Below are 16,600 nucleotides of genomic sequence, written 5' to 3'. Positions count from 1 at the left end.
ATATTTAACATGCAGAATCTATCAAAAATACTTACATAACTGTGTTGTCATCCACTAAGATATCACAACCGTGAGCAGGGCAGGAAATAGTCTGAAAAAGATTAAAATTTAAACTGTCTTCATTCAATTTACTAAATGCTTACCATTGCCTGGCACTTTGCTAGGTTCCAAGGATACCTCAATATTTATGGGATCTTAATTGTTCCCTTTCTTTAAAGGAAATGTATGTGCATGAATGTGTTTATCACTGTAAGGTAACCAGCACTGCTGACCTGAATTGGTTTTTCAATATAAAACTTGAAAAGCAGCCCTGGCTGGTTTGGCTCGGGGGTTAGAGCATCAGCCCGCGGTCCAGAGAGACCTGGGTTCGGTTTCCGCTAAGGGCATGTACCTCAGTTGCAATTTGTCCCCGGCCCTGGCTGGGTTGTGCAGGTGGCAACCACTCGACGTGTCCCTTTCACGTCGATGTTTCTCTCTCTCTCTTTCCCTCCCACTCTATCTGAACAAAAAATGGAGCCCTGGCCAGTTTGGCTCAGCGGTTAGAGCGTCCGCCTGCGGTCTGGAGAGACCCGGGTTCGGTTCCCGCTAAGGGCATGTACCTCGGTTGCAGTTTGTCCCCGGCCCTGGTTGGTCGTGTGGGTGGCAGCCACTCGATGTGTCCCTTTCACATCGATGTTTCCCTCTCTCTCTCTCTTCCGCTCTCTCCCTCCCACTCTATCTGTGCAAAAAATGGAAAAATGTCCTCGGGTGAGGATTAAAAAAAAAAAGGAAAAATGTCCTCAAGTGAGGATAAAAAAAAACACAAAAACTTGAAAAGCACAAACAAGAGATGTGACAAAATTCCTCAACAAGTTCAGTCTGATATACACAAATGTTAATGCCTACTGAGAAAACATTACTGAATTAGATCTTTAACTGGAATGTCACATTGTAAATAGAAAAAAAGCCTCAATTATCTTAGTTGTTTTAATCTAGCAAAAGTTCTCATGCAAATGATAATGCAGAATGCTTCACCTGTTTATATTTGTACAAGAGAGTCTAAACACTGTAGGAAATTCAACAAAAACTAAAATTAAAAAAATGGCATCTTTACCTGTCCCATGCCTTCCTCCATTATCTTAGTAGTTAAATATTCACTCCAGCACTGCATACAAAACTTATGTCCACATTCAAGGCCAGTGAAATACTGCAACAAAAATAATACATGAACTTTTAAAAGATATTATCAGAAAAATCACTATATTACATTGTGACTTAATTAGGCTCTATTAGGTCACATTTCTCACAGTGACTAAAATGTCCAATTTGACATTAGACAGGTTCAAGTGAACTTCTAGGCTGTGAATCCAGACATAAAAATATATTAAACACAAAACAATGAGAGATGCATCTATAGTACATACTTAAGACTTTTAGGAAAGACAAGTTTGTATTAAATATAAGAATATATCATGTACCAATAAGCATATGAAAAGATGCTCATATCCTCAGCCACCAGGAAAATGTAAATCAAAACCATAATGAGACACCACTTCAAACCTACTAGGATAGCTATAAGGAAAATGATGTAAGTATTGACAAGCATGTGGAGAAATTAGAACCCTTAAACACTGCTGTGGGAATGCAAAATGGTGCAGGAACTTTGGAAAATACTCAAGCAGTTTCTCAAATTGAACACAGAATTACCATATGATCTAGCAATTCCATTCCTAGGTATATTATACCGAAAAGAAATGAAAACATGCCCATACAAAAACTTGTACACAAATGTTCAGTAGCATTATCTATAATAGCCCCAAAGTGGAAACAACCCAAATGTGCAAACTGACAAATGGATAAACAAAATGTGGACTATCCATATAATGGAATGTTATTCAGTCATGAAAAGGAATAAAGCATTGATGCATACTACATAAGGTAAATAAAACTTGGAAACATGGTAAGTGAAAGAAGCCAATCATAAAACACCAGATACTGCTTGATTTCATTTATATGAATAAGGTCCAAAATGGGCAATTTGATAAGAGAAAAAAAGTAGATTAGTGGCTGCCTAGCGCTGGAGGGTTGTGGGAAAACGTGAAATGACTGCAAAAGGATACAGGGTTTTGTTTTGGGTTTATGAAAATGTTCTAAAATTAGCTGTGGCAACTGCTGCACAACTGTGACTATACTTTAAATAGATGAATTGTATGACATGTGAATTATCTCAATAAAGTTGTTATAAAAAGTCACACAAATACAGAACTTAATGGAGCTGCATGGAATGTAGATAACCTAGAAAATACGTAATATATTACAGAAACAAAAAAATTTATTCAGATAGCTAAGAAAATAGTAACATTTTAGTCTAATCAGTTTGAAATACTATTAATTTGAGGTACGGCTAAATGAAGTATACTATATTCTGTAATGAGCTATGAGGCAAGTAAGTACTTTAATTTCAGAGTCTAGAGGACAGTATACATATATTTTAAAATATGGAACGCTTCACAAATTTGCATGTCATCCTTGCGCAGAGGCCATGCTAACCTTCTTTGTATTGTTCCAATTTTAGTCTATGTACTGCTGAAGTGAGCACTAGAAGACTGTATTTTAAAAAGACAAATAGTCTGGTGGGTATGGCTCAGTGGTTGAGCATGAACCAATGCACTAATAGGTCACTGGTTTGATTCCCAGTCAGGACACATGCCCAGTTTGTGGGTCCGATCCCCAGCGGAGGGCATGTAGGAGGCGACCAATCGATGTTCTCTCTCATCAATGTTTCTATCTCTCTCTCCCTCTCCCTTCCTCTCTCTCTGAATTAAATAAAGGAAATAAAATAAAATGACAAATAATGGTTACACATTATACTTTAAGGATATTTTATAATAGCCCTGGCAGGTGTGGCTCAGTTGACTGGATGTCATCCTGTGCACATGCCCAAGGTTGTGGGCTCAATCCCAAATAGGGCAGTGTGTGGGAGACAGCATATCAATGTTTCACTCTCACACTGATGTTTCTCTCTCTACTAAATTATTTTAAAAAAAATTTTTTTCTTTATTGATTATAGAGAGAGAAAAAAGAAGAGGGAGAAAGAGATAGAAACATCAATGAGAGAGAACATCAATTGGTCGCCTCCTGCATGCCCCCCACTGGGTATCAGGCCCACAACCTTGGCATGTACCCTGACCGGGAATTGAACCAGTGACCTCTTGGTGCATGAGTTGATGTTCAACCACTGGGCCACATGAGCTGGGCTAAATTATTTTTAAGTCAATAAGTTATATAGACTCATGGTTAAAAATAATTATTTAAGAGTATAAGTTTAGGTTGAAAAATAGATCTCCTTCATTTTCATCCTTGTGCTCTCCTTTTCTACCCAAAAGTAGTCACTATTTCCAATATCTTACATATTCTTCCAGAGATATTTTAATGTACACAGGTGCACACAGTAAGAGTACACACTTTATTCTGCATCTTAGTTTTAAAATATTATTATTATTTAATAGATTTAATGGACACTTAGACTATTTTTTGCCTACTATGCTACTGCACTAACTATACATCTTTGTGATTGACCAGAACTATCTTAGGACAAGTTTGTATAATTAAAATCACAGGTATACACTTAAAGTTTGATAGATTATTATCAAACTTTGTTCAGCAATTGATAATGTTCAAGATAACTTGGTTTCTCATACCCATATCAACATAGTATACTAACTCCTTAATCTCTGCCAATGGAAAAGGTGAAAAGAAACCAACTTCATTCATTTTTATTTTAACTTCTTTAATTATGAGTGAAGTTTAAACATTTGAAAAGAAATTCAAGACTATTTTTTTCTATACACTCTCTTTACCTAATTTGCCCATTTTTTCTATGAGTTTTTCTTAAGGAGTTAGGTAGAAATCTAAGTTTCCATCCCAGATGGCTACTGAATTGTTCCAACATCATTTACTGAATAATCCACCTGATCTGAAATACCTCGTCTATAGTACACTAAATTCTCTTAGCACATATTTTACTTTACTCTATTACTGTTCCACTGCACTGTCTATTTTTGTATTTGGTAGGGCTAATTCTCCCCCACCCCCATCAATCTATCCTTTTCCCCCCAATATTTTACTATTATCCTACTATTTTCCCAAATATTCGTCATTCTTTTATTTCCCTTAGTATTTAAAGTTTTCTTTATATACATCTTTCACATTTCTTTCCAAGTTTATTCCTAGCTCTATTCTTTTTGTGGCTCTTATAAGTGGTATTTTTTATTCCAATATATTTTCTAATTAGCTGTTATTTGAAATATGCGTATGAAATTTCTGATGTTGCTTATATATAAATAGTCAGAATACAAAATTCTGTATTACAGTACAACAATGTTAAAAAATGCTAGAACCAACTATGGAAGAAAAATCTCAGGAGTCCTGGGACTAGTTTTACAGACTGAATGAAATAAAAAATGTTTATCAAGCTTAAAATAAGGTACTGCTCAGACTGACAATGATTCTAGCTTATTCACAAAACAAGTGAAGGTAGTTCTTTCTGCCATTTTTTGATGCCACCATAATGGTGCTTATGAATGTCCTGGCTGATGTGTTCAAAAGCATCAGCAATGCCAAATAAAAAGGCAGCAAACACTAGGTTCTTATTAGGGTATACTCCAAAGTCATTATCTAGTTTATAACTATGACGATGAAGCATGGCTACATTGGCAAATTTGAAATCACTGATGATCACAGAGCTGGAAAAATTGTGAACCTCAAGGGTTTAAACAAGTGTGTTTGATGTGTAAGTCAAAGATCTAGAAAAATAGCAGAACAAACTGTTCCCAGCTAGTCAGTTTGGTTTCACTATACTGAAAACCTCATCAGACACCACTGATCATGAAGAAGCAAGAGGAAAACACACAGAAGAGAAAAGTCTTTTCCTAGAGATGTAAAACATACATGCAAATAAAACACCTCTATGGACAAAAACAAACAAACAAACAAACAAACAAACAAGTGAAGGTAAATATTTAGAAAATGAATATTCTCGTCCATGAAGAAAAGATCTAAGAAACAAAAGAATCTACTATATTCTCATTACTCGCCACCAGTGAAGGAGATCTGGCACTAACTTGTTACCAGATCACTAATGAGGAGTATTTGGATTTTCAAGTTTATAATGAATGAGAAGAGGTATTCTGTAAAGGACCAAACATAGTAGAGTAATTATCAACAATTCTAAAATGTTTTATCAATAATTTAAGAACATATACATTCTCATATGCTTTATTCTTTTTTTCAAAAAAGAATCAAGACAGAGATCAAAGGTCACAATGTTTACTAAGTGATGACTACAAGCAAGCAACATCTCTACCTTTGGGATGTCATACCAGGGCCCATATAAGATCAAAGGATAAAAAGGTACCTAGCTGGTGTGGCTCAGTGGTTGAGCATTGACCCATGTACCAGGAGTCACCGGTTCAATTCCCAGTCAGGGCACAAGCCCAGGTTGTGGGCCAGATCCCCAATGGGGGGCATGAAAGAGGCGGCCAATCAGTATTCTTTTTCATTGATGTTTCTATCTCTCTCTCCCCCTCTCCCTTCCTGTCTCTCTAAAATCAACAAAGAAAAATTATTTTTAAAAAAAGATAAAAAGGAAGGTTTTTATTCTTTAAAGACTTGTTTTCAATAACTTTTCTGATTAAATTGATAACACTAAACACATTAGAAAAATAAATCACACATGCATTTCTAAAGATAAGGCATAAACTAACCCATAGTATAAAGACATATTCATTATGGTCAAGAGTTGGGTTATCTTCCTGTCTCTCTCATTTCCCTTTCTCGACTCTTCCATTGATATATTTGGTTCCCTTACTAACTTATAATTATCTACCTGGTTCCCCGAGCTTTTCCCTGACTCAGGGAATCAGATTTTCTATTAATCAAACTTATCTGTTTACATCATAAATAAATATGACCAAAAATAACTCAGAGTGTCATCCCAATACACTAAGGTTGCGGATTCAATCACAGTCAGGGCACATACAAGAACCAACCAAAAATACATAAATGGAACAACAAATTGATTCATCTCTCTCTCTCTCTTTCTCTCAAATCAATAAAAAACAACCTGGCATGTGTAGTGACTGGGAACTGAACTGGTGACCTGTTGGTGCATAAGTTGATGCTCAACCACTGAACCACACAAGCCAGGCACAATACACACTCTTCAAAAATTTTTTTTCTTCATTGATTTTAGAGAAAGAAGAAAGGAGAGGGAGAGAGAGAGACAGAAACATCAATGAGAGAGAACATCAAATGGCCACCTCCTGCATGCCCCCCTTTGGGTATTGGGCCTACAACCTGGGCATGTGCCCTGACTGGGAATCAAACTGGTGACCTCTTGGTGTATGGATTGATGCTCAACCGCTGAGCCACACTGGCCAGGCACAATACACACTCTTATAATCAGAATATCAGTTCTCTCATTTGTAAAATGAAACGCGTTAAAAGGAAGACAGGGTTGGACTTAGATCACGTTTTCAGTGTACTCAAGAGAAAAAAGATTCAGGGGGATGAAGACTACCCTTACAATCTTCAACTTTGCCTTTATCTGTTTAACAAATCTTATTCTTAGAAAATATAAATTCTTTACTTCATAAAAATGAGATATTATAGCCCAATTTATCTATATCTTATAGTAGTGTGAGTGGTTAGTACAACTAGATATTAATGATTTGATTTAAAACATTATTATAAAGGTGCCACAGGGGGGTGGTTTATCTTAAAAAGTGCTGCAGTCTCCGGTAATTGTTTTGATCACCCAGGATAGTTAACGCCAAGCTAAAAGAAGCATTTAGTAAAAAACAAAACAAAAACAAACAAAAAAACCCCCCAAAACAACAACCCTGTTTTCATGTGACACTATTTACAAAGTTGCTTTCTAGATAAATGTATTAAAGATATACTTTAATAAAATGCAATTACTGGTGTTTGAAGAGAGTAGTGGAAATGGAAACATGAGAGTTAGAGCTATACAAGTAAAGAAGTCACACATCCAATTAACAAAGCTTCAACAAAGAATCTCAGGTAACATTTCATTCCAAAACTGACGAAGTTAAAATTATCCTTCTATAGTAGTCTAAAAATTTTGAGAAAAGAAGTCCTAGTTTCATCATGATTATACTTTTCATAATGCTTGGCCAGTTTCCTAACTCTTTAACCTACTTTCCAACCCATGTTGCTGTTTGCTTTCTTGTCTTGTTACTTACATATCCAAACTTTCTTTAAAAAAATAACTTATAGTTACTGCCTCCACTTCCTTTCCCACCTTCAAGTCTTCAGCCAGTATGGTTTTACATCTTACCACACTACTAGAAATAACTTCCCAAGACTATCAATAAAATTCATGTTAATTCCAAATTCACGTTTCAATTATTATCACTGAAGCTTAGCACTGTTTACTATTCTTGGAAGTGTATGCTCTTCTTTGGTTTCTGTATTGCTTGCTACATTTTCCTATCAACAATGTTGGTGGAATAGTGATGAGCACAGATGTCTTCCTAATTAAGTACCTTCAGAGCTTAGTTGAAATGTCAATCTCTGTGTGAAGTCTTTCCCGATCCAAAATGAGGTTAGGGGTCTTTCCAACATGTTCCCACAGTATCATGCCCTATCAAATCACTTACCATTCTTTCTAATATGGCAATGTACTTACCTGCCCAGCTAACCTGTATATTATCTGAGGCAGGCATTATACCTTTATTCTCCCCTGTGTTTCTAACACTGAGAATAGTGTGTTTTGTTAAATGAATGGATGGATGGATGGATGGATGCATGAATGGTGGGTTCTCCATTATCAGTTACAAGTGCAAACAAAATTTACATTGCAAATCTTCAGTCATGATACTCAGTTCTAAGTGGCCGAGACTGAGAAAGTTACAAGGGATATTTGTAAGCAGGTAGCTTCAGTATACAAATTACATTTAAGATTTAAACTAAGGAAGGGTTGGTTATAATAGAGCAGGAAGAAAAATGCTAAGAAGTAAGGAAACCTTGTATAACCCGGGACAAATTATTTTGGTCTAAGTATTACCTTACAGACATTTTAAAACTGTAACTACTATATAAATGTCAATTGACAAAGAGAATCTGTTAAAGAAAAACAATAAAATGATCAAAACATTACTTTAATGTATTTTTAATAGTGCTAATTACTAGTTTTAATATTCAAGGTAGGGTTATGATTTAAGGAAGAGGAATACATACAATTCTCAGGCTAAAAGATTTGAAAGAATATAGTATTCAACCAATTTGAAAGATAAACCTGAAACCCAATGAGATTAAATGATTTATTACCCAAAGTCTATCTAACTTTAGAGCTATGATCAAAACTTGAGATTTTGAAAACTCAATTCAGCACTTAATTAACTAAATATTTTAACATTTCATTTTTCCATTTTTCTAAGAGTTTTTGATTAACTTTCTTTTAAAACTTCTTTTCTAAGTACCTGTACATGGGAACAAATTAGTTCCCTTCAAATGGGTCTCTTTAGAGATACACATATAAAACTCTACATAGTAATTATTAGAAAAAGCCGCTTAATTATTAAAGCAGAGAATATAAACAAGATAGTTATTATTGTAGAATTAAGTTATTTTTTAGATATCTTCAAACATCTTCATTAAGAGGAAAATTCTAAGTAATTAAACACATCTATGCCACATATATAATTTTCCTATGGTTGTTAACAAAGCAAGGTCTTCATAGAAAGATAATGTCCACCTAAGCCTAAAACTTCTTTACTAGACATGCTAAAGTAAATCATCTAAATTCAACAGATTTTAAGAGGGGTATTTTTACTTAAGAGGAACATCAATTAATTAGTCCCAGTATCTGCTCCAACTCTGTCACCACTTGCTGTATTTAAGAATCTCCATTAGAATGGATCTGTGTAAGTGAAAATCTTTTGTTATGAAGAATCCTGAAACAGTACTTAGAGGCATTTTATAAATGTTTTGGATATATAGTTTAAAAACTAAGTTTTAAATCTATTTTAATTTGGATGAAAATAATTCTACTTACAGCCTACCTATTACACAATTCTCTCATGGTGGTTAAAATAAGCTCAGAAACGATTTAGATGTATAATGAAAACTTGGATAAATTGCTGCTTTAAAAAACAAATGGGGGAGAAGGGGACTATAGAATAGGGTCTTATTTTTTCTCTTCCTTTCCTTATTGTTAAAATATTAATAGGTTACTGTTCTATATAATCCCAGACTCCCAGATCTTCCTTTGTTTAAGTAATGAACAATGATTTACCTTCTGAAATAGAGTCAGTGCTAGCCTTAAACTACCAGATACTCACCGAATTAGGGTAGTTCAAGTAGCAGATCTGACAAGGCATATCCTGTGCTGATGACCTTGTATTCATCTGGCGTGTTCGAGACTTTTTACTTGGATTAATTACATGACACTCAGCAAAGAGCTTCTCCAGGTTTCCATCAAAGTACCTGCATTATTTAAACAGAAAGGATGAGAGCCCAGCAATAGCACACTGTTAGAGCTCTCCAAAAACTTGATTTTCTATAGGGAAAAGCAATGAACTGAATTAAAATCAACCAAGATTATAACTGTTTTTGCTCAGAGGAAATGAGTTGTATGGCTACAAATTGTGGCAAAAGGAGATAAGTGAGTATGAAAGCAGACTGGGTTTTTGTTGCTATTATGATATTTTTTTATTTTACTTTTATCCTGAGAAGGTAAACTATTAGTATTTTAACAGTACTACAACTAGCCCGCCTGGTGTGGCTTAGCTGGATGAGCAATGTCCCATGTACCAGGTCACCAGTTCGATTCCCAGTCAGGGCATGTGCCTGGGTTTGAACTCAGCCCCCAGTGGGGGGCGTGCAGGAGGCAGCAGACAGCCGTTTCTCTCTCTCCCTTCCTCTCTCTGAAATCAATAAAAAACATATTAAAAAAACAACAACAGTACTACAACTAAAACTTAAGGATTAAAGTTGTATTCTCTCTAGTGGTACTTTATGAGTAGTGATGCTATTTTAAAAGGTTAGGCTATTCATATTATTACAAATGAATTCATTTATTAATAATTTTAGTTATACCAGTTATATTAGCAAGTAAACCACCAAGCCCCCCCCAAATCATTTAAAAAGTAAAATTATTACATGATTCCCATTTTACAAAACAGATTTGTTTTCTAAATATTTAAAAAATACTTTTAATTTATTAGGAAAGGGGAAAAGAAAAAGCATCTTAAAAAGTTTCTCTATTATCTTTTCATAAAACGTATCTAAATATACAGAATTACTTCACTATTTAAGATATTAAGAAGCATGACATGCTAAATACTACCTACAGAGTTTCAACTAAACTGCAAAAATGGCAATGCAGAAGATAGTGGTAAATACTTAGCACGATATTTCCCATTAATCCACCTGAGACATGGTCCCTGCTCTCCTTAAATATCTCAATATTCTAAAAAAAAAAAAAAAAAAAAAAAAGCTATAGGTAAAACAGAGTCTTTCAATCTGTGAATCAATATAATCAGCAAAACTATTAATACGAAATCTGGTAAGTTAGTTTTTAACTTGTAAAGGCTACATTTCATTAACTACAATGTTCTTTATAAAGTTCTCAGGTTAAATAAAAAATAATCAATCCATAACTACAGACAAAGAAGAGCACTACATAATATTGAAAGGATCTATCCAACAGAAAGATATAACCTCGGTAAACATATATGCTTCCAGTAGAGGAGCAACAAAATATATTTAAAATTTTCTACAGGACTTCCAAGGAGAAATGGACAGCAATACAATCATAGCAGGGGACTTCAACACCCTGGTGACATCATTGGATAGATCCTCTAGACAAAAAAAATTAGCAAGGAAACAGATACTCTAAATGAAGCACTAGACCAAATGGATTTAATAGATATCTACAGAGAATTACACCTAAAAACTACAGAATTCACATTCTTCTCAAGTGCACATGGGACATTCTCAAAGATGGACCACATGTTAGGACACAAATTAAGTCTCTCCAAGTTCAAGAAGACTGAAATCCTATCAAGCATCTTCTCAGATCACAATGGCATGAAACTAGAAATCAACTGCAACAAGAACATGTAAAGACAATTAAACACATGGAAGCTAAATAGCATGTTATTGAACAATGAATGGGTTACCATGGAGATCAAGGAAGAAATTAAAAACTTCCTGAAAACCAATGAAAATGAACACACAACAACACAAAAACTATGGGATGCAGCAACAGCAGTTCTGAAAGGGAAGCTCATAGCACTACAGGCCTACCTCAAGAAACAAGAAAAATTTCTAATAGACTATCTAACCTCAGAACTTAAAGAACTAGAAAGCAAACAAAAAGAAAACCCCAGAGCAAGTAGAAGCAAGGAAACACTAAAGACAGAGCAGAAATAAATGACACAGAGACCAAAAACACAATTCAAAGTATCAATGAAACAAAGAGCTAGTTTTTCGAAAAGATAAACAAGATTGATGGACACTTAGCTAGACTCACCAAGAAACAAAGAGAGAGAACCCAAATACACAAAATTAGAAATAAAACAGAAGTAACAACTGACACCACAGAAATACAAAAAATCATTAACAACCACTATGAACAATTATATGGCAACAAACTTGACAATCTAAACAAAATGGACAAATTTCTAGAAACACACAGTCTCCCAAAACTAGACCTGGAAGAGATAGAAAACTTGAACAGACCAATCACAACTAAGGAAATTGAAGAGGTAATCAAGACTCTCCCAGCAAACAAAAGCCCAGGCCCGGATGGCTTCATGGGGGAGTTTTACCGAACATTCAAAAAAGAACTAATACCCATTACCCTCAAACTATTTCAAAAAATTCAAGAAGGAAGACTTCCAAACTCATTTTATGAGGCCAGAATAATTCTAATTCCAAAACCATGTAAAGATACTACCAAGAAAGAAAACCACAGGCGAATATCACTGATGAACATAGATGCTAAAATCGTTAACTAAATACTAGCAAATAGGATCCAGCAATACATCAAAAAAATTATTCACCATGACCAAGTGAGATTCACCCCAGAAATGCAAGACTGGTACAATATTCACAAATAATATATGTGATACACCACATAAACAAAATTAAGGATAAAAACTACATGATCATATCAATAGATGCTGAAAAAGCATTCGACAAAATCCAGTATCCACGTCTGATAAAAATGCTCAGCAATATGGGAATAGAGGGATCATATCTCAACATAATAAAGGCCATATATGAAAGACCTATAGCCAATATCATACTGAATGGGCAAAAACTAAAAGCATTTCTCTTAAGAACAGGAACAAGACAAGGATGCCCACTTTCTCCACTCTTATTTAATATAGTACTGGAAGTCTTAGCCGAGTAATCAGACATGAAGAAAAAATAAAAAGGATCCAAATTGGAAAGAAGGAAGTGAAACTGTTATTATTTGCAGATAAAATATTATACATAAAAAACCCTAAAGACTCCATCAAAAATCTACTAGACTTAATAAATGAATCTGGCAAAGTAGCAGGATACAAAATTAATATCAAGAAATTGACGGCATTCTTATACACCAGTGATGAACTCACAGAAAGAGAAACTAAAAAAAAAAAAAAAACAAACATTTACCGTCATGGCAAAAAAATTAAGACACCTAGGAACAAACTTAACCAAAGAAGTAAAGGACCTATTTGCAGAAAACTACAAGACATTGAAAAAAGAAATAGAGCAAGATATAAAAAAGTGGAAGCACATACCTTTTTCATGGATTGGAAGAATTAACATCATTAAAATATCCATATTACCCAAAGCAATCTCCATCAAAATACCAATGACATATTTCACAGAACTAGAACAAATACTCCAAAAGTTCACATGGAACCAAAAAGACCCCAAATTGCCACAGCAATCTTGAAAAAGAAGAACAAAGTAGGTGAGATCACAATAGTAATCATCAGGTTATATTACAGAGCTACTGTAATCAAAACAGCCTGGTACTGGCACAAGAACAGGCATATACACCAGTGGAACAGAACAGAGAACCCAGAAATGAACCCAAGATATTATACTCAATTAATATTTGATAAAGGTGGCAAGAGCATACAATGGAGTAAAGACAGCCTCTTTAATAAATGGTGTTGGGAAAACTGGACAGCTACATGCAAAAAAATGAAACTAGACCATCAACTTACACCATACACAAGAATAAACTCAAAATGGATAAAAGACTTAAATGTGATTCATAAATCCATAAAAATCCTAGAAGAAAATGTAGGCAAGACAATTTCAGACATCACACATAGCAGAATTTTCACTGATAACAACACCTAAGGCAAGAGAAACAAAGGAAAAAATGAACACATGGGACTACATCAAACTAAAAAGCTTCTGCATAGCAAAAGAAGCAACCATCAAAATGGAAAGGGAATCCACTCTATGGGAGAGAATAATTGCCAATGATACATCAGATAAAGGGTTAATTTCCAAAATATACAGAGTATTCATACAACTCAACAAAAGGAAGACAGAAAACCCAATTAAAAAATGAGCAGATGAGCTAAATAGACATCTCTCCAAAAAGGACACACAAATTGCCAAGAGACATATGAAGAAATGCTCAACATCACTAATCATCAGAGAGATGCAAATTAAAACAACAATGAGGTATGGCCACTATCAACAAATCATCAAACAACAAGTGTAGTTGAGGATGTAGAGAAAAAGGGACTCTAGTACATTGCTGGTGGGAATGCAGACTGTTGCAGCCATTATGGAAAACACTATGTTGTTACCTCAAAAAGTTAAAACTTGAATTGCTATTTGACCCAGTGATCCCACTTCTAGGTATACACCTTAAGAAGCCTGGAACACCAATGAGAAAGAATATATGTACCTCTACGTTCATAGCAGCACTATTTACAATAGCTAAGACCTGGAAATAGCCCCAGTGTCCATCAGTAGACGAATGGATAAAAAAGCTGTGGTACATATACACAATGAAGTACTATGCAGCTGTAAGAAAGAAAGATCTTTTATCCTTTGAGAAGACATGGAAGGACCTGGAGAGTATTACCCCTAAGCAAAACAAGCCAAGCAGAGAAAGACAATATCACATGATCTCACTTCTCTGTGGAATATAATGAGCATAACATTCTGAGGAACAGGGTAGACCTAGAGCGCAGAAGTAGGGTACCGACCGACAACCCTCAGAAGAGGGACAGGGAGGAGAGGGAAGAGATAAACCACAGAACTTATATGCACATATGCATAACCAATGGACATGGACAACAAAGCTGGGGACGGGGTAGAGGGGATGGGGAGGAGGGTGTCTAGGGGGAAAAAAGGAGAAACATCTGTAACAAAAATAAATTAATAACAAAGTAATCAATACTTAAAAGATTTCATGTGTGTGTTTGTGTGTGTGTGTATCTGAGGATTATTTTTTCACTGACTTTTAGATAGAGGGAAAGAGGGGGGAAAGAGAGAGAGTGAGAGAGAAAGAGAAACACTGATGTGTCACATTGATTGGTTGCCTCTCGCCTTACCCAGGAGGGAACTGAACCCGTAACCCAGGTACATGCCCTTGACTGGTAATCAAACCTAAGACCCTTTGGTCTGTGGGCTAGATTCTCCAACTGCTGAGCCAAACCAGCCAGGGCAATTTCCAACATGTTTAATGAACAAACAAAATGGCAATGAATACATATCTATGGACAACTGAATCAACAAACAAAATGAACAGGCAGAACAGAAGCTTTCTCATAGATACAGAGAACATTTTGTTGGCTGCCAAATGGGAGGGGGGTTGGAGGATTGGGTGAAAAGGTGAATGGGTTAAGAAGTACAAATTAGATCCCACTTCCAGGAATATACCCTAAGAAGCCTGAAACACCAATCAGAAAGAAAATATGTACCCCCGTGTTTGTAGCAGCACTATTTACAATAGCTAAAATCTGGAAACAGCCCAAGTGTCCATCAGTAGATGAATGGATAAAAAAGCAGTGGTACATATACACAATGGAGTACTATGCAGCTGTAAGATGACATGGAGGGACCTGGAAAGTATCATCCTAAGTGAAACAAGCCAAACAGAAAAAGAAAAATATCATAGGATCTCACTTATTTGTGGAATATAATGAACATAACAGTCTAAGGAATGGGGCAGTCCCAGAGACGTGGAAGTGGGGTACAGACTGACAATCCCCAGAAGAGGGAGGGGGTGGTGAGGGAGAGATAAAACATTACTTATATGCATGTACGCATGAACAGTAAACATGGACAACAAACTGGGGAGGGAGGGAGGGGAAGGGGGGAATCTGTGGGGGGAAAAGGAGAAACATCTGTAACAAAAATTAATTAATAAAAAATAAATAAATTAAAAAAAAAAAAAAAAAAGAAGTACAAATTGGTTGCTAGACTGACAAACCTCGAAGGGAAGGGGGTTGGGAGGATGGGAAGAAATAAACCAAAGAACTTATATGCATAACCAATGGACACAGACAGCAGTGTGGGAAAAGGCAAGAGGTGGGTGGGAGTTGGGAGGAGGGGGGTCAATGGAGGAAAAACGAGGAACATCTGTAATACATTCAATAATAAAGATTAAAAAAATTTTCAAAAAAAATTGTTTTACTTTGCTTTTATTTATTACATGCTCTATTCAGTAATCACTCTGTAATGGTTATATGGAAGATACTGAAATCTAATTTATTTTTACTAAACATAACAAAATCAATAGTTAAACCTATTTCTTTCTTTTTTTTTTTTTATCCTCACCCGAGGATATTTTTCCATTTTTTGTACAGATAGAGTGGGAGGGAGAGAGAGGAAGGGAGAGAGAGTGAGAAACATCGACGTGAAGGGACACATCGAGTGGCTGCCACCCGCACGACCAACCAGGGCCGGGGACAAACTGCAACCAAAGTACGTGCCCTTAGCGGGAACCGAACCCGGGTCTCTCCGGACCGCAGGCCGACACTCTAACCGCTGAGCCAAACTGGCCAGGGCAACCTATTTCTTAATTTGTGAATTTTAAATAATACACTGATTGTCCTTATATTAAATCACTATATATTCTCCTAAACACTACATATTATTTTTATATTATATAGCCCCCCCTAATAATGATTAACAATTTCTGTTTTCTAAACTTGATTATCCTGATCACTTAGACATAATTCAAACGTTTAAATTTATTCAAATGCTCACTTTCGCCAAATCCCCACCCCTTTGTTCTCCCATCAATATTCGACAGTATCCATTTTCTTCTGTAGCTGTTGTTATTGAAGTCTGTGGTCAAAATAATTGTATTTTATAATTCAAATCCTTTTTCAAGTGGCATATACACACACACACTCATTTATTTCTCTCTACACTCTAAGTTTTTAGTAGTTCCATAGGGTTTATTGTAGGATTTAACTTTCTCTTTTGAAATGCCAGTCAGGTCTTGATTCAACATCCTTTAGTTATTAATTGTGTCCTGCTTGATTTGTACCCAAACCAGTCTTTGTTCATTTGTCCTTTCTGTCTACCATCTGTTAATTCTTTGTGTATTTCCTGG

The 16,600-nt window shown here is 35.5% G+C and overlaps 1 protein-coding gene and 1 non-coding gene across 3 annotated transcripts in view; both read right to left on the bottom strand.

Annotated features, from left to right (window-relative positions):
* ARIH1 (ariadne RBR E3 ubiquitin protein ligase 1) overlaps positions 1–16,600 on the bottom strand; it is a 134,936-nt gene that overhangs the window by 43,243 nt on the left and 75,093 nt on the right. For both annotated transcript variants that reach the window (XM_036247785.1, XM_036247789.1), the window contains 3 exons: positions 9,345–9,489; positions 1,094–1,186; positions 36–91 (listed from right to left, as the gene is read on the bottom strand). In XM_036247785.1, coding sequence (XP_036103678.1) covers positions 36–91; positions 1,094–1,186; positions 9,345–9,489 — 294 coding nt within the window. The remainder of the gene's footprint in view (positions 1–35; positions 92–1,093; positions 1,187–9,344; positions 9,490–16,600) is intronic.
* On the bottom strand, positions 2,472–2,578 carry LOC118621380. The gene has a single exon (XR_004957683.1). It is a non-coding gene; the product is annotated as a U6 spliceosomal RNA (small nuclear RNA).

The sequence above is a fragment of the Molossus molossus genome, unplaced genomic scaffold, assembly GCF_014108415.1.
Source record: "Molossus molossus isolate mMolMol1 unplaced genomic scaffold, mMolMol1.p scaffold_m16_p_1, whole genome shotgun sequence".
In the NCBI taxonomy this organism is placed as follows: domain Eukaryota; kingdom Metazoa; phylum Chordata; class Mammalia; order Chiroptera; family Molossidae; genus Molossus; species Molossus molossus.
Note: the sequence above shows the minus strand (reverse complement) of the source record. Positions and strands in the feature narration are given on the sequence as shown.